General features: G+C 42.1%; 1 protein-coding gene across 1 annotated transcript in view; it reads right to left on the minus strand.

The window, feature by feature from the left end:
- Window positions 1–6,765, minus strand: part of LOC149280672 (solute carrier family 2, facilitated glucose transporter member 3-like) — a 28,621-nt gene extending 21,856 nt beyond the window's left edge. Inside the window, exons 1-2 of the mRNA XM_089500195.1 lie at window positions 6,592–6,765; window positions 983–1,078 (exon numbers count right to left, since the gene is read on the minus strand). Of these exons, the coding sequence (XP_089356321.1) occupies window positions 983–1,078; window positions 6,592–6,606 (111 nt within the window). The 5' untranslated portion in view covers window positions 6,607–6,765. The remainder of the gene's footprint in view (window positions 1–982; window positions 1,079–6,591) is intronic.
- Between the last annotated feature and the right edge of the window lie 17,920 nt (window positions 6,766–24,685).

The following is a 24,685-nucleotide window of genomic DNA, read 5'->3' on the forward strand; positions in this document are numbered from 1 at the left end:
TAATTTTGGAAAGAAAAATGGTCACTCTTCATAAACACAAGAGTTGGGGATGATACACATTCCAACCTCCTACATCAGATAACAACTGATCTGTTTTCGAGAGAGGGAATAATACCCCTTTCTCTGCTCTCAAACACTCCTAAATGAAGGAACTTCAACATCCCACTTTCTGGACAAGGCAAGTGATCAAACATTGAATTCGAACTCCTGACATTCCTCACCCCTATCCCAGAGAGACTCTTGGTCTTCCTCCAATTAATTTTCTCCTATAAAATTATTTCTTCAGCGATGTCCTTCAACAACCAAACTTGTAAATTAAACCCAGTTTTGCCTTCCAAGGACCAATTACGGAATGCATTTTCAATTCAAGTGGCATAGTTGAGGCAAATCACATGGTATACAACAAGCAAACCTTTTTACCACTTTTCTAAAAATGTGCTACACATATCATCTGATTTGAACAATTAGACTTGCAAATGAAGCCCTTTCAATGACCAGAACAAAACATTCTGCATTCAAGATCCCTAGTTCAGGAAAATTATATTCTCTGTCAAATAGACATATTTTTTTTACCACTTGAAGGAGCATATTTTCTAAAAATGTGCTAAGCACATCATTTAATGTGCTCCTCAGTGATAGGCAGGGATTCAACTGGTACTGCCAGTAAGCAAATTACATCTGTTAAAAATCTCTCTGACATAAAGCAACCACTACAGTGGGGAGGGGGGGGGAGGATGGAGGAGTGAGAACTCTCCTTTCAGTACTATTTGGATTTCCTTTAAGGGCGGGTTTAAAAAGTCACTCTAAATGTGAATGTGCTCATTTTATTGCTTGCATCTCCATAAACAGAACAGCTCTTTTCTATTACTCTGCTGCCCTCCAATTGCTGCATCCTTCTTTCTCAGCCTCACTGGCAAATCAAATTCTGTGGGCACAATGAAATTAGTTTAGCATCCCCAAAGGGCCAGTTTCTCTTTCTTACCTCCTCAGGCGCATTGGTGACACCTATGTTGTACCCATACTGGACAGGTCCAATGACGGCAACAATCACAGCAAAGACAAGGGGAAATGTTATCTTCTGTAGAAGAAGGGAAGGAGAAGAAAAATTGTTACTTCAATTTACCCTTAACAAAAAGTGTATATATCGTCATCTCCTTTTAGCATTTCTTCAATAACAGAGTAAAAATGGGATGCATCAATTTAAAAATGGATACAGTTTTTAAGCATAACCTCATATGCATGTCAGCTGCTCAAAATAGATCAGTTTCCAATTTCCACCCACCAATTATTTGCACAAATATTTTGAGTGATACTCCAACAGACATGTCTTAATATCAGAAAATGTACATTGCTCTAATATTCTCACATTCTATTATTCTTTATGCAGGTTTCACCCCCAAATGTGCTCCCTGAGTCCTAAGAGCATGGGAAATTACTTTCTTAAAGTACAACTCTAAGAATTCCCCATCCAGCAGAGTCACCAAAGATGGTGAGTGAAGGATTTTAGTAGTCTACAAAGCAGCCTAATCCACTAATCAACTGGTCAGAAGTGGTTAGATAAGTACTCTTTGCTTCAGGAATACCAAGCAGAAAACTAAACACGCTTGTGGAAAATTGTTGAGACCATTTGACCCTTTGGATGTCATGGATCTTTGTAATGTCACAGAAATAGCAGGCAGTGGTTGGGAGATTGGTCAGAACTAGTTCTGGGCCAATGGGCTCAGAATCTAGATAAAACCTGGCTAGCCAGGTAATAGGACAACCCAGGATCATGGCAGGGGGAGGGTGGGGAGAGCATTAAAAACCCCAGAGCTTGCACAATGAGAAAGCTCATGCGTGGCAACACTAGCATTGTACTTCTGACCATGCTCCAAGATATAATACACCAACTGCATGAACCCACCATCTTTACCACCCGCACCCCCACTCTCCTCCTCTCATTGGTGCACAAGCATTGCACGATATGAACACTGTAGAGCCCTGCTGGCAGGTGGAGATGTGTGCCCAGCTACTTGACACACAAAAATAACCTCTTCTTCCTGTCACCTTCCTTGAAATTTGCTTTTTCTGTCTGGAGACACATGACGGGAGCATAGCAATTCCATGGAATTTCAGCCAGTGCTCTAAGACCAGACAACTATATTCTTCAATATTAAGAATTCAGCCATGCTTAAAATGGCTGACCCCCTGCCCTAGACATACAATACAAAACTGGTGAAGTTCAGGTTTGGAGAACTTTTTTTTGGCAGAAAGGTTAACTCCAATTAAAGAGTTACAGATACCATCTTCTCTTAGGATACCTGGAATGTGTTGCAATTAAGATCGGGGAAGGTAATATAATGGAACCCAATTAAGATTTGTCAAAGCTTTCTCATTTCCTTCTCTAGAGTTAAGGTGAAATAAAACAAATTAATCTCCCACAGATCCAGTCATATTAGTCCTTCCTCCATTAAATAATCTGGAAATAGTACAGTATAACCACAGGGTGTTTGGATATAGTTACTGGAAATGTTGTTTAAAAGGTGGCCTTCCTTGTCCCTTCCTTTTACTGTCAACCTCCTACAACTTCCTGAGTCCTTCAGATGGTTATTTTAATTGGGAGTGAGCTATGTTATTATTAAGACACGGATTTTGACCCCAGCCATGTAACAAGGGCACAAGATCTCCTGGAAAGCACATGAGAATGATCCCTGCTCTTCTGTAGCAGAACTTTTAGGATAGATCAGTTGCTTCAGAGCTAGATCTCTAAATTGTGCCAGCCTATTTACAGGTACCTCCTTACCTACATCCTACCATGAATGAGACCCACCAATACAGTAATGTATGTGGGTCCAACCAGATAGGATCTCTTTTCTTTAAATTCATGGGCCCATACCTATCTGCGGTCACAATTTGTCTCATCCATATACTTGCAGCCCAGCATTTTGTATGCTTCCAACTACATTTCCTGCATGCCTAATCCACAAAGTGCAGCTGTCTTGCTTTGGAAGGCCATATCCGAAGACCAAGGCAAATTGCAATTTGGAAAATATCACATGAGGAAAATGGACTCCCGCTAGTTCCAAATTTCTGGCCATTAATTGAAGATACATTAAATCATATGTATTAATTCAGTCCTTTCCTAGGCTAGGAGCCTCTAGTTTGGGGTGGAATAGAGAAAGTGTATCCCAAAGGCTGGATTTGGGCTCCCAAAGTGGTTTAGTGACACACAAGGCTACCCTCATTTTTTTTTTTTTTTTGCCACAAAATGCCCCTCCATGGCATGGGAATGGATAATCTGGTTACATTTTACAGCACATTAGGCCCAGGAAAGGCTTTTCTTCAAGAGAAAGTTATCCAGAATTTGACAGAAGGGTCTACATGGAAACCTGGCAAGTGTGTGCTGGTGTGTGTGATTATGTGCTAACTGCTTCAATTCACACTCTATTTTTGCAAAACTAGTTTGAGATTGGAGAGATGCCACAGATTAGAAGGGCTCTCCTTAACAACAGAGATCCTGCAGACTGCGGTATATTTGATTCTCAGGGGTTAGCTGTGTTAGACAATTGCAGAAAAACCAGCAGAGTGTTATGGCATATTAAGACAACAACTATATTTGTTAGACTTAAAGGTGGCACAAGACTCCCTTTTTTGGTATCTTTAGGATTAGGTCACAGCTGCAAAAACCAGGAGGAGGAGAAGGAGGAGGACTAATATTAGCAGTTCTTACTAGATAATTACTAGATGACTTGGGAACATGTATGTCTGCAAGAACTGATGTGTGTTTTGGAACATGGGTTGCACTTGCTTTGAATAAAACAAAAGTGATTTAAAACACAAGAAGAACAAATGGGTGTTGAATTCTTTCCCGCATCATGTCCCGCTCCCTATTACTCCCCCTCCCCAAGCTGTTTTACTCCTGGTGGAATTTATGGTCTTAAAATAAGAGTGTTGGGACAAAGAATTCAGCACCCAGGCTCCTTTCAGTGAAGACACAAAACTTCTGCTACTGACTGACGTCTGCCTAGCGACTTAAGCAGTCTTTCTAATTCAAAGAGATGCATAAGGCCAACATTTATGTAAAAACCTCACTTGTGAAAGATGGGAATATCCCAGTCACCATGTTATAATTATCTCTTAGGATTTATAAACTCAAAACACTTCACAATTCCATAATTGCTGCCACAAAGTTGTTAAGTGTGTCATTATCACAGATGGATGCTGGTAGCTCATGACTTCCCGGCTGGAGTGAGATTTGAACCAGGGACTTCCTGCTCAACGGCCCACATTGGCAGACAGAAGCCAACATCCAAGTGATTGCAAGGACTGGGTTTTCCCATTCTCCTGCTTTATAAAAAGCATGCATGATTATGCACACGCATCCACACGCCTATGAAAACATTTCTCTTTAGCAATGCTAGACAACCTGACTTCTCTCCTCCAATAGTTCTACAATGCTGCAGACTCATCAGGATGACTTTACATTTCAAGAGTGTCCTGTGATAGTCCTAAGTGCAGCAGTACATGATGCTCTGCTAGGGAGTTTCTCCAACTCCCTTTTGTCACTACAGGGCAGATAATGATAAAGGCCTGGGGGCTTGCATACAGTTCCATGAGAAACAGTTTTTCCCTTAGACCTCTGCAGAATCTGCTCAAAAGAGAGCCATCCTTGTGGGTGGCCTGGGGGTGGAAGATGGGCACTGTGACAAAACTGGCAGCACATTCCTCACACATACACATGCTTTCCTCTCCTCATGCTCTGGCTGTGAATGCGGACATGTTCTGGCTCCACATTTTCTTCAGTTTTGCAGAAGTTGGCTTTCTCAAAGCGAGAGGGATTCCAGAATTGTATCACTTGTTGAACTCAGTGGCGCACATCCTCCATGTGACCTTGACAGAGATTCTTTGCTAAGAGCATCTCTTTGAAAGGGGACAGGAACGGACAACCAGTTTTAGATATTGCAAGGCCACAAGTCTTCCAAGAAGAGCAGTTCAGTCTGCAGTAAAAAAGCAGCACTATCTTTGCAAAAGCAGCACTATCTTTGAATGAACTCCAAAGTGAATCAGCCTCTGCCTCGTTCCCTCGGCCTTTTTCTCTCTGGTCCTCACCAGCACATGCTTCCATTGGTCTTCTGTCTCCTTTCTTCCTCCATTTTGTTGTTGTGGTTATCCACCCTTGGAGTCAATCTTGACCCATGGCTACCCTGTAGATGAGACATCTCCAAGATTCCCTGTGCTCCACATCACAGTTAAACTCAGAGGGACCAGATGTCTGCAAGGCACACCACAAAATGGAGGAATTCAGACACATTAGTCTGTGCTCTTTCATCCCCACACCTGAAGGATTTTGAATTTGAATTGACGTCCTTCACATACCAATGGCATACATGCGTCTGTCTCCGGTTTCCACTCCACCAAAAGCATCTGAGGAAGCAGACTGAGGTCTAGGAAAACACATGCTGCCAGTTTCTTTCTTACAGTGAGTCTCAAAGATGCTATAGATTTTTACATCATCATCATTCTATCCAAATGCATCTGAGGAAGTCGACTGAGGTCTAGGAAAGCTCCTGCTGCCAACATCTTTCTTTCAGTGAGTCTCAAAGGGTGCAACAAGATCTTTTTACATCATCATCATCATCATCATCATCATCATCATCGTCATATCCAGATGCATCTGAGGAAGTAGACTGAAGTCTAGGAAAGCTCCTAGACTGAAGTCTGCAAAATCTTCAAGATCTCTCTACATTATCATTATTATTATTATCTCCAACTGTATCTGAGGAAGTAGACTGAAGTCTAGGAAGGCCCCTGCTGCCAACTTCTTTCTTTCAGTGAGTCCCAAAAGGGCCACAAGATCTCTGGGCATTCCTCCTGGAGAGAAGAAGGCTGAAGTGGAAGAGGGCTCCTGGAAAAGGAGGATGGATCTGGTCCCCTGAGTTAACTCTTAAATAAACCTCTTTTCTCTCTTCCCCTCCAAGATGGTGGGGTCTAAAAAAACCAGCCTCTTTCCCAACTGATTCTCCCCAAAAACCCCTCCGTCACCCCAGCATCTTCCCCAGCAGATCCTCTTGTCCCTCCAGGTCACACTGTGGACAGATCAGACAGAAAGAGAGAGAGAGAGAGAGAGAGAGAGAGAGAGAAGATGCAGAGACGCACGTGGGGATGCGTGCACACGCGTTCAAGACAGCCTATGGCGGCCTCACGAGCTCCAGAGGAAAGTAAGGCTCAGAAGTCATTGTGCTGGTTCCTTTCTCCTAAACAGATCGATCTCCCATCCAATTACTCGCCAGGGATGAACCTACTTAGCATCCAAGAATCAGGCTGGATCTGGAGCCTTTAGAGTGTTTAGAGGTGCATCCCACGTCATGAATCTTAGGCTGCGTCCACATTGCAGATATAATCCGGTTTCAGATGACTTTCGGTGTGCTGGCTCACGGCTATGGAATTCTGGGAGTTGGGAGTTTGTTGTGGGGCCCACAACAAACTCCAGCTCCCAGAATTCCATAGCCGTGAGCCAGCACACCGAAAGTCATCTGAAACCGGATTATATCTGCAATGTGGATGCAGCCCTAGTTTTGCCCTTGGCCTCCCTTTCCCTCCGGCATCCCTTACCGCTTTGCCCTCCATAAGGCTGGCCCAGTCCCTGCGATGCAATGGATCCGATGGGGTTTCAAGCCCTTTCTGGGAATCCTTGGCTCTTAAATGTGAATCCCTGGCTGTCGGCTGGAGACGATCTTCAGCGGTTCTCGCTGCTGCTGCTGCTGCCTGGCCCTGGATGCAGAAGAAGGCATCTATTTATGGCTTCCCAAGGGCGGGGAGAGGGAGGCAAGCAAGGAGGCTGGAGGCTGGAGGCGAGGCCAGTCCCCGCCCAGGGCCAACCTGACGTCCAATGAAGAAGTAAGCCCCATCATATGATGCTCTCTCTCCTCCGCTAGGACTTGAGTGTTGTTGTCATCGCTGACGAGGGGAAGCTGGGCTTTCTTCAGGGAGGGATCCAAACAAATGACGGTGCTTGCCCATAGGGAAGCATTGGGAATATGGGCCCATAGGGAAGCATTGGGAATATGGGCCCATAGGGAAGCATTGGGAATATGGGCCCATAGGGAAGCATTGGGAATATGGGCCCATAGGGAAGCATTGGGAATATGGGCCCATAGAGAAGCATTGGGAATATGGGCCCATAGGGAAGCATTGGGAATATGGGCCCATAGGGAAGCATTGGGAATATGGGCCCATAGGGAAGCATTGGGAATATGGGCCCATAGGGAAGCATTGGGGATATGGGCCCATAGGGAAGCATTGGGAATATGGGCCCATAGGGAAGCATTGGGAATATTGGCCCATAGGGAAGCATTGGGAATATGGGCCCATAGGGAAGCATTGGGAATATGGGCCCATAGGGAAGCATTGGGAATATTGGCTCATAGGGAAGCATTGGGAATATGGGCCCATAGGGAAGCATTGGGAATATGGGCCCATAGGGAAGCAATGGGAATATGGGCCCATAGGGAAGCATTGGGAATATGGGCCCATAGGGAAGCATTGGGAATATGGGCCCATAGGGAAGCATTGGGAATATTGGCCCATAGGGAAGCATTGGGAATATGGGCCCATAGGGAAGCATTGGGAATATTGGCCCATAGGGAAGCATTGGGAATATCGGCCCATAGGGAAGCATTGGGAATATGGGCCCATAGGGAAGCATTGAGAATATGGGCCCATAGGGAAGCATTGGGAATATGGGCCCATAGGAAAGCATTGGGAATATTGGCCCATAGGGAAGCATTGGGAATATGGGCCCATAGGGAAGCATTGAGAATATGGGCCCATAGGGAAGCATTGGGAATATGGGCCCATAGGGAAGCATTGGGAATATGGGCCCATAGGGAAGCATTGAGAATATGGGCCCATAGGGAAGCATTGGGAATACTTGTCGATAGGGAAGCATTGGGAATATGGGCCCATAGGGAAGCATTGGGAATATGGGCCCATAGGGAAGCATTGGGAATACTTGTCCATAGGGAAGCATTGGGAATATGGGCCCATAGGGAAGCATTGGGAATATGGGCCCATAGGGAAGCATTGGGAATACTTGTCCATAGGGAAGCATTGAGAATATGGGCCTATAGGGAAGCATTGGGAATACTTGTCCATAGGGAAGCATTGGGAATATTGGCCCATAGGGAAGCATTGGGAATATGGGCCCATAGGGAAGCATTCGGAATATTGGCCCATAGGGAAGCATTGGGAATATGGGCCCATAGGGAAGCATTGGGAATATTGGCCCATAGGGAAGCATTGGGAATATGGGCCCATAGGGAAGCATTGGGAATATTGGCCCATAGGGAAGCATTGGGAATATGGGCCCATAGGGAAGCATTGGGAATATTGGCCCATAGGGAAGCTTTGGGAATACTGGCCCATAGGGAAGCATTGGGAATATTGGCCCATAGGGAAGCATTGGGAATACTGGCCCATAGGGAAGCATTGGGAATATTGGCCCATAGGGAAGCATTGGGAATATGGGCCCATAGGGAAGCATTGGGAATATTTGCCCATAGAGAAGCATTGGGAATATTGGCCCATAGGGAAGCATTGGGAATATGGGCCCATAGGGAAGCATTGGGAATATGGGCCCATAGGGAAGCATTGGGAATATTTGCCCATAGAGAAGCATTGGGAATATTGGCCCATAGGGAAGCATTGGGAATATTGGCCCATAGGGAAGCATTGGGAATATTGGCCCATAGTGAAGCATTGGGAATATGGGCCCATAGGGAAGCATTGGGAATATGGGCCCATAGGGAAGCATTGGGAATATCGGCCCATAGGGAAGCATTGGGAATATTGGCCCATAGGGAAGCATTGGGAATATTGGCCCATAGGGAAGCATTGGGAATATTGGCCCATAGTGAAGCATTGGGAATATGGGCCCATAGGGAAGCATTGGGAATATGGGCCCATAGGGAAGCATTGGGAATATCGGCCCATAGGGAAGCATTGGGAATATCGGCCCATAGGGAAGCATTGGGAATATCGGCCCATAGGGAAGCATTGGGAATATCGGCCCATAGGGAAGCATTGGGAATATCGGCCCATAGGGAAGCATTGGGAATATCGGCCCATAGGGAAGAATTGGGAATATCGGCCCATAGGGAAGCATTGGGAATATCGGCCCATAGGGAAGCATTGGGAATATGGGCCCATAGGGAAGCATTGGGAATATGGGCCCATAGGGAAGCATTGGGAATATGGGCCCATAGGGAAGCATTGGGAATATGGGCCCATAGGGAAGCATTGGGAATATGGGCCCATAGGGAAGCATTGGGAATATGGGCCCATAGGGAAGCATTGGGAATATGGGCCCATAGGGAAGCATTGGGAATATGGGCCCATAGGGAAGCATTGGGAATATGGGCCCATAGGGAAGCATTGGGAATATGGGCCCATAGGGAAGCATTGGGAATATGGGCCCATAGGGAAGCATTGGGAATATTGACCCATAGGGAAGCATTGGGAATATGGGCCCATAGGGAAGCATTGGGAATATGGGCCCATAGGGAAGCATTGGGAATATTGACCCATAGGGAAGCATTGGGAATACTGGCCCATAGGGAAGCATTGGGAATATGGGCCCATAGGGAAGCATTGGGAATATTGGCCCATAGGGAAGCATTGGGAATATGGGCCCATAGGGAAATCTTATCAGGAGAGTGAGGAAAGGTTTTCCCCAACTCTGCTTTTTGCAGGAAGGTGTGCAAGGACATCTTGGGGTGGTGGGTTCCCCTCAAGGTGAGAGGATGTCTCAAGGGAGAAGAGGGGGTTGGATCAACTGGGGAACATTTACCTTTTTCAAAATCTTGACCCATCGTTTTATTCCCTGGAGCAGAATCCAAAAGCAGAGTTGGGGGGGGACCTTATATCACCCCACAACATATCCCCACTTCATCACCTCATCATCCATAGCCTCACTTCAGTTGTAAAATGAGCTCTTGTAGCATCTTTGACACTAACTGAAATAAAGAAGTTGGCAGCATGAACTTTCCTAGACTTCAGTCTACTTCTAATGCATCTGAGGAAGTGGACTGAAGTCTACTAAAGCTCATGCTGCCAATTTCTTTCTTTCAGTTAATCTCAAAGGTGCTAAAAGATCTCTGCATACTGATTCTGCAGACTAACATGACTCATGTCATTGAATTCAGTTGTAAATGTTCATTAAAATTGAATTTCCCCCCAGCTCTACTGTCTGATTCTGCTTCAGGGAATAAAAGGATAGTCAAGAAATAGTGACCCAGCCTCAAAAGCAACCTCTCCTTAAACTGGACTGCTTTTGCAAATCAAAATTTGGAGGTCAATGCACTCAATAACATATTGAAAAATTAATATGTTCCACAGTTAATCCAATCCTTTCTTTTCGCTCTCATCTTGAGGTGAACTAGGCCCAAGATGTTCTTGCACAAAGGACCCTGAAAATCCATGACTTCACTTCAGTGGTAAAAGGTCAAGAAAATTGAAAGTACTCTATAAAAAGCAAATCAAATAAATATTGGGGACAGAAGGATATTCCAAATATTGAGGAGTGGATAGAAAAATGATGGAATCAGGCTACATCAGACAAGTTCACCAATCTGTTGAAGGGACATCCAAGAAAGACCTGTTTGAAAACATGGCAACCTTTTGTGAATTATATAAAGAAGAAGAAAACAGAGATAGTGTGATTGTAAGCTTTGATGACTAGATAGAGAAGATATTCTAAGCAGAAGAATGTTGGTTATATAATTCTTGTTATTTGTAATTAAGTTATGAGGGAATGGGGGAGGGATAATGGTTTTATGTATGTATGTGTTTTTATATATTTGTAGTCATTTTGTTTATTTTATGAGTGTTTTGTCTGACATTTTTGTAAACTTGTTAATAAAAAAAGTTTTTAAAAGGCAAATCAAAATCTCAAATATACATATATTTTTGGTTTGTATAGAGGTCTTAATACATTTTAATGTGCAATGTGTAATGTTTTTGAATTAATTTTTTAAAAAATATGTATTTACATTCAGTGTTTTTGAATTAACTTTGTACCATTTTAATTTCGTTGTTAACTGCCCTGAGTCCCTATATCAGGAGAAAGGTGGGATATAAAGAAATAAAATAAGAATAAGAATAAATCTTGCAACTCCTTATGGGTTGCAGACCGTATATAATGCAAACATTTGGAACATTATGGGCTATTCTATAAGGTGTCTTTAAAAAGTCAGTCCCCATCCACACTTCAGAAATAATCCTGTTTGACACTGCTTTAACTGCCATGGCTTAAAGCTATGGAATTCTGGGAATTATTGTGGCATCACAGCTTTCTGGCAGAGAAGGATAAATGTCTCACAAAACTATAATTCCCAGAATTCCATAGCACTGAGCTAATGCGGTTAAAGATGTGTCAAACTGGATTATTTCTGCAGTGTGGATGGAGTCAACAAAGACAAGGTTATATACACCAATAAGTGACTGACAGGAGTAAAGTGTATTTCATAATATTTCATATTCTGTACTGCTTGCAACCTATGAGGAGGGAGTCTGATAGTTATTCACTGATCTGTTGATATATGTAGCATAGGTCCAAAACACACTGCAGAAATAGTCCAGTTTGAGACTACTAAGTGCCCTGGCTCAGTGCTGCAAAATTCTGGGAACTGTAGTTTTGTGAAACATTTAGCCTTCTCTGTCAGAGAGCTTCGATGCCGCAATAAATTATAAGTCCCAGAATTCCCTAGTACTGAGTCAGGGCAGTTAAAGCAGTCTCAAACTAGATTATTTCTGCAGTGTGTTTTGGACCACAGCTGTTGATTCCGACACTTAAAAGGCTCCCCTGCACATACCCACAATGTTCTAGAAACATACAGAATTACTGAACATTATTTAGTCTTGTTTCAGAAAGCATGGAAGGAATATTACATTCAACAGCATTCAAAATCTCCATTTCAAATATCTGAAAATGATTAAAATCAAAGTGGTTCTCTTCCCCCTAACCCTACCCTCTCTTCAGCAGAAGCCACCTTGGCTTGGCTTCTCACACATGCAATGGGAGGATTATGAACAGGACTGGCGGCTCCTATTTAGCCATTACTTCAGGACTATTTGAAATTGCCGAAATAACTCTATGAAATTAATGGGCCGCCATAAATCAAGAGGTGACCTGAAGGCACAAACACAGACAAATAACCCTGACCTTCTTACTGGACTCACCTCTTTCCCACAAATGCAAATCTTGTCTCCACAAAGCAGATGTTAATCATTTCTGGCAGGAATTTAGATAGTGACCACTGACTTCAATGCCAGGAAATCTCAACTATCCACACCCTATTGGTGCAAAGTAGAGTTTTTGCTTGATAAGGGATAGAAACTCCAAAACCTTACACAAAACTCACAAAGTCCGAGGGAGTGAAAAGTATCCGCTAATCAGCATATTTCAGGTATTTAACACCTGATAAAGTGTCAAAAATGTTTAAAAGTAATTCCAGTGAATGTTGGAAAAAAATCAAAACAAAAGGTTGGAACTTTATTTCATATGCAGTGGATTTGTAATGTGGCACAGAAATAGTGGATTTTGAGCCATAAGAAATTGGAGGACATTTTTAAACAAAAAATAAAACCTAAATCCTTTCTATTTGGACTGATGGATAAACAATTAGAGAAGAAATATAGAAAGGCCCTTTATATGATTACAGCTGTGAGAATTATCTATGCTCAGAGGTAGAAAGAAGTAATAAATCTAACAAAATATTGACTGATGAAGATTGTTGAACTTCCTGAGATGGATAAATTGACAACTTTAATCAAGAAAAAATCCTTAATTAATTTTAAGAAAGACTGGATTTTTTTTTCTTTTATGTATTATCAGGGGCAAATATAAATTCTAGATTTTGTTTATATGGATTATTTATTAGAAGTAATAACATATGTTATGGTTTAATGGAAGTATGAACAATTAGAGAAAAATAATCATCAGTTGGGAAGGGGGAAGTCACTAATGTGTAAGTATATCTAATGTGTGTTTAGCATGTTTAGTTATGTTTAAAGATTTCTGTTGGTCTTCCACATTTGGGGATTTGACTTTTGTAGATTTGATTATTTGCAGTTCTGATTGATATGTTCTCTCTAGGAATCCTAGGTCCTCCTGTGCAAATCTGCCAGAAGTTGAGTGTAGAGTTTCGCTGGAGAACCTAGAGGTTCCTAGAGAAAACACTTCTCTAGGCATTTGTAGGTCCTCCAGCATGATTCTATGATCAACGTCTGGCAGATGTTGATATAGATTTGCACTGGAGGAAATGTTGATCAACGTCTGGCAGATGTTGATATAGAGTTGCACTGGAAACTCCAGGTAAAAAGAACAGTAGTTTTCTTTATTTGCAGTTTTTCCACATTCACGGGGCCCTTCACTGCAACCTCAGTGTATGTGAAGTGACCCCCCCCCTCTCTCTCTCTCTCTGTGTGTGTGTGTGTGTGTAGAATTTAATTGTTTATGAGTTTGTGTTGCATAGTTCATATTTCCAATACCGATTGCTTGGGTGCATTATTGTGCTTGTGTCCTGCTTATGGGCTTCCTTTAGACAATAGTTCAACCACTGTGGAAAGAGAATGCCAGACTAGGGGGTGATACAGACTGACGGCTCCATGCCACCTGTGTTTAACCCTTGGCGGTGCCGCACCAACCACACAGCGTGGCAACAACGTGCTCCCTAAAAAGGCTTTTTTAGCACCATAATGGTGCTCGCACACCATGATGCCGCTGCTTCCGTTTAGGCACATGGATGCCCGCGCATCATCATTGTGTGCCCATGTGGGCAGGGCCACAGAAAGATGGTGCACAGGTGCCGCTAGTAAGGCTGGGTACGTATGGAAAGTGGCGGTCTGTACCTGGCCCAAATAAACTTTTGGCCTGATCCCACCCAGGCCCTCTTTATCTTCTCAGGCTCAGGCATTCATCATCTGAAGTATCATCAGGGATATCTCAACCAGACCAAACCAGAAGCTGATATTCCAAAGCCAAATAAGGAATGCATAATATATTGAATTATATTTGCAACAAGGCAGTTTTATTTTCTAGCAGTTTTTCAGATTTGACACTGTATACATTCTTTGCAATAAAATTGGGGTGGGGTGTGGGGTGGGGTTGATCCTTTCCTTTACAGCGTTTCCTCACAATGATTCGACTAAATATGGGCAGTCAGTACACTGCCCCCTTCCTTGCCACTGGAGAAGCCTTCTGCAGGAACCAAAAAGGAAACCATCAGAGCCACAGAGAGGAGGCTCATTTGAGAAAGATTATGCTCTTGCAGCACTTCCTGGAGGCTGCTGTTGCTGTTGCTGCTGCTGCTGCTGCTGGGCTCTGCTTACGAGAGGGACGTGACATCCACTAGAGGTTGCCTGAAATTTCCTAGTCTCTCAGTCCTTCAGGCCACCTTGTTCATTTCAACTTGGAAAGGCTCTAGTTCGCCATCTTTCCCATAAGCTCTTTTTGCCGATCACAGTTGCCATGGTAATAGGACCTAGCAACAGAGCAAGAAAGTAATTTCTTTAAGGGATGCTCATCTTTTGTATGGCTTTGGCTGTCAGAAGTATTATTTGGCTATAATAAGAACCGTTTTCCTGTGGTCATGTCCTTTTTTCTATAATTGCCTGAATCTAATCCAAGAAACATAAACCCTGTAGTGTCTTGTGAATTTATTATTATTATTATTATTATTATTATTATTGTGCTTTATTTATATAGCGCTGTAGATTTGCACATTTAGAGATCATGGTTATCCTGGTTAAGCTTCCAGCTGTCATCTGTATACTCCAGCTTCCAGCTTTCATCTAGGTTGCTAAGTGCTTGAAGCACACAACTCACAGCCATGGCACACGTTTAGACATCACAGAGTGTTTGTATACTACACTCTGTAGAGGCTGTATACCATAGATTGCATGTGAGGATAACATGGTTAACACAAAAATCCATTCTATTTCTCACACACATACACACCTGTGTCAGGGAGATGGTTAGGCACCTTTGTCACTGGTCCAAAGCACACTGCAGAAATAATCCAGTTTAAGAGATCTTTATGTGTCCTGGCTCAGTGCTAGGGAATTTGGGAAATGTAGCTTATTGTGGCATCAGAGCTCTCAGAAAGAGAAGGGTAAATGTCTCACAAAACTACAGTTCCCAAAATTCCCTAGCATTGAGCAAGGGCAGTTAAAGCAGTCTCAAAACTGGATTATTTCTGCAGTGTGTTGTGTACCACTGACATCCTTATACATGGATTTTTTCATAAGTCATATAAGTCATAAGTCATATTAGCATGACCTCTGAAACTGTGAAGTCCAGAAAGAGGTTTATTGCTCTATTTACTGTTTATAGCAGTTGGATTTAACTGATGCAAACAGTAAATAGAGCAATAAACCTCTTTCTGGACTTCACAGTTTCAGAGATCATGCTAATATGACTTATGACTTATATGACTTATGAAAAAATCCATGTATATGGTCTGACTGGGACATTGTCCCTGAAACCTATGTTTCCAGGAATCTTGAGGCAATATTAACATGGAAATAATCCAGAAACCAGGTTGCTTTGGCTGTTGCACAAGTGAACACTAGCACAGCTAAATGGTTGGCTTTTAACTTGAAACTCTTCAGGATGAAAATACTAGTAGGGCTCTCATCAGTGATCACGGATGGCTTAGCTATGCTATCAAAATTGCAGTTTTCAGAGGCTTGAATAAATAAGAGAGAGGCCTGAGGGGAAAACCCAAGATTAGAAGACCAGATAAGAAAAGTGACTAACAGAGATAGGGTGGCAGTGGTGAAAAAGGTTCTGGAACAAAGGCCTAAACTAGGATGGGTTGGCCAGCCACTTGCTGCACTGTGAGGATGGGGAGGCCAGGACAGGAATGACAACATTGTTTCAGGACAGGATGGAGAGATTCCTACACAGCAGGGAAAGGAGTGTGAAGTAGTAAAAGGGAATGACTTTCCCCAAGCAAAAGTAACTGGAATTAGAAGAGGAATGTGTGTTTATTGCAACTGGAAGTATATGGGGTACTACTGAACAATGGGAAGATCTGCCATCTGGCCAGGGAAGCAGGGGAGATGTGAGCACAAGCCTTCTATTTTGTCCTTTTTGATTTTTCAATTGCTACAAAGAGGGAGGGAAAATGTGCCCAGTTTAAAATGTGTACAGAGAGATGGAGATGGAGTGAAAATGAGCAGCACATTGCTGGGAAATCATGATTTGGCATATATTACAGCAAAGCAATCAGAAGTAATGATGCAAAGGGACCTGCCTCCCCATTACAGGATTGAACGTCAGTTTAGAGGAAGGTCTGGTCTGTGCAGGGCATGTTCTGTTGGGAAAGTACTTGGTTCTCTTTTCTCTATGGTCAGGGTTAGTGTCTCATTTGATAAGCAGCAGTGCTTGGTCTCTGCTCTCCCTTTTCAACATAAGAGAAAACAAGCCAGCATATGGCTTACTGTGTGCTAAGATACGATGTCCTTTCTGCTTCAAAATACCATTTGCAGAGCTCTGGCAGAAATGGTACCAGGCACCAAGCCAGTAATACAAACTCCATGCACTGAGGCAAACACAAAAAGAGATCTTTGCATAAGTCTGCCTCTTACAAGTAGCTAGGAATTTGAAAAGCCTGGATTTTCCCACCATGGTGCCCTGTCCAGAACAGAATTTCTATTTAGTATGAAACTAAGTTTAAAGATTTAAGCAGAATTAATGTATGCATCTCTAGGCACTCCAAGATGGAAAATCAACACAACACAACAACAACACCTTGAAAAAATGCAGGCCTGTGACTAACATCGTCATTTAATATATATTTTCTGCTGTATGTTGTTTTTAAAACACTTTTTCCTGGAGAAGAAGTCAGTGCAGCTTTGAAAGCTTGCATCATGTATTTTGTGTGTTTTGGTTGTCCAAATAAAGATATCACTGTTTTGTGGATTTTGGTGTTATTGTACTTTACTATATGCCCAACATGGCTCCCCCAAATATGTTTAATGAATCTTAGAACAGATGAAGTCCGAGCTCTCCCTGGAAGCCAAGATGACTAAATTGAGGTTGTCATACTTTGGCCACATCATGAGAAGGCACGAATCATTGGGAAAGACAATGATGCTAGGAAAGGACAGTAGAAAGAGAGGAAGATCTTATACCAGATGGCTGGATGCAACTGGTGAGTTCATGGCCTGAGCCTGTAAGACCTGAGCAGAGCTGTAACGGACATGGGAGTTTAGAGATGTCTCATTCACAGGATTGCCATGAGTCAAGTCAACTTGAGGACAGTTAACAACAACACCAATAACAACAACATGTCCTGCTCAAATAGCTTCTAAAAAGTAAAGAAGTCTATAAAATCAAAACATCCCTACTGCCTGAATTTGATTCATTCCCCTGTCCTGTCATAATTTTTAAAGGTCATCACCTTACACACACCCCATGTTCTCCGAGTCCCATGGACAGAGAGGGAATTACCTCAGACACACCCCATGTCCCCTGAGTCTCAGGGACTGAGAGGGCATCACCTCAAACACACCCCATGCCCTCCGATGATGGAAAGACGGAAAGAAGTGTGCAAAATTTTCACACTGAACTCTACCCCCAGGATTTCTGTTTGGAAAGGATTTGAAGTCGATTCAGTCCTTTCACACTTAGATTTTATTGGATGTTACAAGATTGGCCAGGCACCAGGCACCCTGGAGTGATTCAGAGTCCATTTCAAAGGCGAAACATCAGGAATAAACTCTTCTAGAACATGGCCACATCGCCCGAAAAACCCACAAAAATACATGATTGTCATAATCTTTTGCTTGCATCTGCAAACTTTTCTCACTGACTGTCATCTCCAGTGTTTTTTTTTCTCTTAGCACAGATCCCAGTCCTTATGGGACCCACACTACCTGCTTCCTTCCATAAAAGTAAATAGACAATTTATTCCTAGCCATCACTTCCAGTTGTATAACAAGCTAACAGTAATGATGTGTGCTTTTTGTCTAACATGATATATTGGTAACAGCACAACAGTAAGGTGAATTTTTACATGTATGATTAGATGCACACAAACAAAATAGGACAGATTTGCAAGCAAGTCTCTTGCCTTAGGCAGCAGATGATAAGGAGCTAGAATTATGCTCTCCTATCTTGCCCTCTGAGCCACTTTCTCTTGGGCAATTCCATTTTTCAATCTGGCTGCTGACTAGAGAAAAAAGAATGGAAGCTTCCCACACACACCCCTGAGGGGCTCTTTGTCATATAGGATTAGTCAGATCTCTTTGTTCAAAGGTATTATCAGAGTAGCATCTTTTCCCAGAGGCAAGCATAAAGGAATAAATCCCATTGGTAGTTCCAACTAGATTACATGAAGCAATGGATTCAATGGACCAACACTACTTTAGACTAACAATTGGATGTAGGCCAAGGTTTCTTGTTTAGTTAGATGGATTTTTTTGTGAGTCCTGAGACTGTTAAAGTGTATTTCAGAAATCATAATTCCATCATTTCCAGTTGTTGCCTCTGTATTTGTAAGGTATTTTGGTATAAATAAAGAAATGTGTTTGTCTCAATTAATAGTGGAGAGAGGCATAACCAGGGCTCACAAGAACTCAGCATTTGTTTTCAGCACTAGATGCTTAGCATAAATGAAATAATATATAAAGTTCCACTGAGCATGGGCAGAATTCAGACATCAAATCTAGCACAAGCAAACAGCAGGAAATTACACTGTAGAGCATGCATGAACCAATAGTGTAATTTACAGCTATTGGAAAATATTTATGATTTATGTCTCCTCAATTTTTTGGGTCTTGAGGACCCATATATTCAGCCCAGGAAGCTTGCGGCATATCATTTTGAATTGTTTACCACCAGATTTTGAATAAAAAGTTCCTCTAAAACCAACTCTGTGTCATTTGGCAGCAGTAATATACACATTGTTGCAGGGATGAGGGTGGGGAGAGACATCAATTATTTCTCTGCCTTAGGCAGCAAACTGTCACGGGCAAATCCTGAGAACACTACACTGCACACAAACATGTAGCTCTTAGAAAAGAGATGAGATTATTAAGGGAGGAACATGGAGCAATCAGGACGGGAGGATTCAGTAAGCCTATTACATCAGCAAGAATCGCAGGAGAAAGCCAGCCTCTCCTTTCTGGCTCACTACTGCAGGCTAAAATTAGGTACAAAGTCTATGACATCTAGAAATGCCCAGGTTTGGAACAGCATCACTGCAAGGTTATTAATAGCTCTACTTTTGTAAACATAAGAACTTTGTAGCAACCTGTTCCAAAGAGATAGTTCTAATTTAATCTCCTCTGCCCCCCAGGAAGAAAGTGGTGTGTCTAGGAGCAATGCTGAGAGCATGAAAACTAGGTCAGTCTGAAAGAAATATCCTTCCAGGTTGCCACCTCTCTGAAGAATGAAGGGTGGAGGGGGAAATGTCCCAGGCTCATTTGAATGTGCTACTGTGCACCAAATTAAAATGAATCATTAGAGGTCACAATATATTTCAGGTTAGCTGATTAATAATAATAATAATAATAATAATAATAATAATAATAATAATAATCTTTATTTATATCCCACTTCTCTATTACAAAGACAACCAGAGCTAGGGTTGCCATAATTGTCCACTAAAACCCGGGACAAAATGTAAGACAAAATTTAGACCACTGCAGGACAAAACTCAGCCCAAAACGTAGGACATTTAAGAAAAATGGAGGACCTATTAAACAATCCATAAATTAAAATTATCTATAAAATTAACAGCTTTTCAAACTGAGCAAGGAGTTGCAGGAAACGCAACATGAGTGAACTCCATTTATATCCAGAGTTTTCCTGTTCAGGAAAGGCCTGCTGGAAGAGGTCCGTCTTGACAGCTTTTTTTAAAGCTATCTAAACTGGTAATATGACAGATCTCCTCTGGTAGGCCATTCCACAAACTGGGAGTGGCAGAAGAAAATGTTCTCTGGGAAGTAGCAATCAGTCTGGTCTTTATAGGTTGCAATAGGTTCTTCCCAGAGGACCTGACTGAGTTAGGTGGCTTATACAGAAGAAGGCAATCCTGTAAATAGGTTGGGCACAAGCCATGTAGGGCTTTAAAGGTCAAAACCAACACCTTCTACGGTGCCCGGAAACCAATAGGCAGCCAGTGGAGTGATTTGAAAATAAGTGTTATATGGTCATTCCTAGTTTTTCCGGTGACCAACCTGGCTGCCATGTTCTGTACTAATTGGAGTTTCTGGGTTAAGCACAAGGGTAGCCCCATGTAGAGCGCATTGCAGAAATCGGGTCATGCAGTTATCAGTACATGTACAACAGTTTCCAGGTCCCCCGGTTCCAGGAAAGGGCGCAGCTGGTGTATCAGCCGAAGCTGATTATGCCTGGAGTCCCAGTTTGGGAGAAAGGTGGGTTATAAATCCCATGAATAAATAAATAAATATTAAGTAGAGTCAACTGGAAGAGCAGAAATTGTCAACATTAACAGAAGAACAACAAACGATTCTAAATCAACCTATCGGTTCAGTAGCTGAAATAATTAAGCAATAAAGAATTCTAAAAATGCTAAAGCACTCAGCCCAGATGGTTTCATTAGAGAATATTATAAAAAAATTGAAGGAGAGTTATTAATACCATTTCAAAAAGATGTAATTAGATTCTGAATGGGGTGGGGAAAACCAGAAACCTGGGCAGAAGCTAACATAACATTAATACATGAAATGGGAAATTTGGTAATTATACACAATTTCTCTGGTGAATACTGATTATATACTTGTGTCAATAATAGCACAGAGACTTAAAAAGATACTGTTCTTAAGGATATTATCCATTGTGATCAGGTGGGTTTTCTTCCAGGAAGACAGATACATGAAAACATGGGAATAGTTCTTGACATGATTAAATATTATGGGAAGCATCTTGATAAGAAATTTACTGTCATATTCATTGATGCTGAGAAAGCTTTTGATAGAATAAATTGGATGTTTCTTATGGATGCACTTTTGGTAAAAAGTTTCATGACATGGATAGAAAGAATTTATGAAAAGCATACTGTCCAAATAATTGTTAATCAGGAAAAAAAATAAATCCAGTAAACAAATGCAAGGGGACAAGACAGGGGTGCCCTCTATAACCTCTACTCTTTCTAAAAATAATAAAAATGTTAATTAGGAAAATACAGCAAAGAAAAGATCATGGTGACTGCACATCATGGCAACAATGCGCTCAGAGAAAGGAGCCGAAAAACGCGGCTCCTTTCTCAGCCACTGTTGAGGTGCCATTAGCACTCTGCAGGGGTGCAGTAACATCCCTTGTGCAACATGCTGTTTGGATGCGGCACACAAGGCATGTCATCAGCGTGCGTGCCATGTGAACGCGCACTCACCAAAATGGCACCCAGACAGCACAGTAGGGCTCAGGAGTGTGAGGACGCACTGCTCTCCCAAGCGCTAAAATTGCTCCCTGGCCAGCGCATAACGCCAGTCTGTACCAGGCCAATGTCATCTTGAATATTTTGAACATAAAAATTCTGTTAAGTCCAGAATTATTTTTGTTAAATGTTAAAATTTATGATTATGGAAAACCAGTAAGGCAAGAAAAGGACATCATTTGTCTACTGCTAGATAGGAAATGTATGTTTTTTATAGAATGAGTTTGTGGTGGTGTAATATGTTTGGTGAATGTATGTGGATGTTAGAAATAATAAATATTATTAATTTAAAAAAAATCAAAGCAAATATTTAGACATGGCTATCATTTCCTCTATTAACCTTCTTTTCTTCAGGCTAAACATACTAGGGTTGTGACAATTATTTCTCATGGTTAGCTGAACATACAAATTGTTGGTTTCTCAGCCCCTTTAATTGTTTTATGTATGAGCCAAAAAATTTGCCACATGATCACTTAGATGTGAGAATTTTCTGATGGTTCATTTGTAAATGAAGTAAATTGGTATGAAATTCCTTTCGAAATTCAAAACAATGAATTTCAAAAGGAATTTCCTGCCCCTGATTGGAATGGATGATATCTTCCCTTTGTGAGGGACTAGACATTGTAATTATCTCACACTTCTCATGCAGGCTTTTATTGCCCACCATCCTTCAGGCACTAGGAGAATTATTATGCCATTTCACATTCCTAAAACACACCCATCTCTCTAAACCTCTCCTCATAGGACATGATTTCTAGACCTTTCACTATTTTGGTCGCCTTCATCTGGACATGCTCCAGCTTGTCAATATCCCTCTTGAATTGTGGTGCCTAGAACTGGACACAATATTCCAGGTGTGATCTGACCAAAAGCAGAATACAGTAGAACTGTTTCTTCTCTTGACTGATGCACTACACTCTTATTGATGCAACCTAGAATCATATTGGATTTTAAAAAGCTGCTGCCTCATTCTGTTCATTCATGTTCAACATGTGGTCTACTCAGGCTGCATTTGCACTGAGAAATAATCCAGTTTGACACCACTTTAACGGCCATGGCTCAATGCTGTGGAATCCTGGGAACTGTAGTTTGTTGTGGCACTAGAGCTCCCTGACAGAGAAGGCTAAATGTTCACAAAACTACAATTCCCACAGTAGCATTGAGCCATAGCAGTTAAAGCAGTGTCAGTCTGAACTGCTTCTTCAGTGGGGATGCAGCCTCAGTCTTTTATATGGTTTCATATGTACTTTTGCCAAGTCAGGTGTCACACATCCTATATCTGTGCATTTCATTTTCTTTGGCTAAGTGACACATCTCTGCTTGTGTAGGAAATAAAGTCTTTCAATTCTTTTTTGCAATCAGTTATGTTTCTGCAACAGCCAATATATACAACCCCCCTAGTCTGGGATTGTTAGCTGTTGACAGTTTTAGTTTCAGGTGTTTCGTGTCGTTTATATATCCTCTTTTAGCATCAGTATCCCACCTCTCCCATCACATCTAGCATGCTATTATGCTTCATTACATAAGCTTTGGAAGCTGGTGTGGTGTTTTGATTTGAGTGTTGGGGTAGGGTTTTGGGTGACTAGGGTCTGAATCTCCACTTAGCCATGGAATCCTACTGGATAAACTGAGGCAAGTTGCACTCTCTCATCCTTAGAAGGGGCAAGGACAAATCCGCTCTGAAGACATCTTGCCAACTCCCCGCCATCCCCCCCACCCCCAAGATGGAGTTGCTATAAGTCAGAGTCAACTTAAAGGCATGCAACAACAACCTATGCTATCCTATGCATTTTGCCTGGCCATGTATAGTCATTTTGATCTCATCTGAGGTTTTCTGTTCTACATGGATATGTGCTGGATATGCAAATGTTAGAATTAGGCTTTCAGTAAGTTCTTCGATCTTCAGTTTTTGGTTTAGTGAGATCTGTTGATTTATTCAAAGCCTTCCCTCATTAGCAACCAAATCAGTTTCTTGTTGCCCATTTTGACCTCCTCTTATGGGAAAAACAAAACAAAGCAGTGCATGTGGGAGCTGCCTGTTCTAGGTGCCTGTTTTGGAATATATATATATATATACACACACACACACACACACACACACACACACACACTCTCTCTCACATACATACATACATACACATACACACACACACACACATACACACACATATAGTCTTCTGCTGTTTGCATTCTAGCATCTTTTCCCCATATACTCTGATAGTTGCTATATGTAGATATATTGCTGTATTTCCACATATAAAAGCTGTCTTCCCATCTCAATGCTCCATATAGACGTGTCCTGAGTGTAGTGTGCTTGGCTACTGGTACAGTGTTCTGTTTTTAAGTGTTCTCCATATTTTCGACAGTAGATTTTCACAACCAGCTTCCTGTTGTATATCTAACCTTTGCTTTTAAAATCTTGCTTTTACTCTAAAATCCATTTGCATCATACTATTATTTTTTCAGGTGTCAACTTAGTTGATTCTTGTAAAAAGCTTTCAGTTCTTCTTCAGATACCTTTCCCACTTGTCCCACCTTTCCCACATGTCAGTATCTTCTCCGGGTAAGCCATTGGTTTCTTCCCATAGTGAGGGACTTAATCTTCCCTTGTGAAGTAGGACAATTGCAGTGCTTGTATACTGCTGACTAAGGGGCTCTACAGATTGCCCCTAAGGGGTAGCCTGCAGCCGCACCCTTTCATGCCAGATCGGGGCTGCAGCGGCACATTGTGGCCCCAATCCAGTCTTTCGAGGGCACAAAAAGAAGCTGTAAAAATGGCTCCTTTTTGTGCCCTCAAAAAGGTGCCATAGCATTGGCTATGGATGCAGTGCTGGAAGAGTGCCATGACGCCACGTGCCGTCCATCTGCTGGTATGGGCACTCACCTTCATAAACATACTGATTGTGTGTGTTCTCCCTCTGTTTTGCAATCAATGACTTTGTGTCCTTCTAGTACTCTTTCTTTTGTTGTCTTGTCCAGTTTGGACCACTCCTGTGGTGGGTGTACACCCTTGGGCTACTCATGCCAGAATTCTTGTAGTGCCTTGCTTGAGGTTTCGTTTGGTTGATGGTTCTCTAAATGCAGTTTCTCCACAATATCTTGCAGGTAACTGCATATTGCCCAGCATACATCTCACCATTTCCATGAGTACACAGTTCTATTTTGCTGTGTATTGTAAGAGACTGGTGTGTTATCCATTATCCACAAGGATATTGTGTGTGGCTCTAGATGTTCATTTA

The sequence above is a fragment of the Sceloporus occidentalis genome, unplaced genomic scaffold (assembly GCF_023333645.1).
Source record: "Sceloporus occidentalis isolate IW3139 unplaced genomic scaffold, rSceOcc1.0.p SCAF_150, whole genome shotgun sequence".
Lineage (NCBI taxonomy): Eukaryota > Metazoa > Chordata > Lepidosauria > Squamata > Phrynosomatidae > Sceloporus > Sceloporus occidentalis.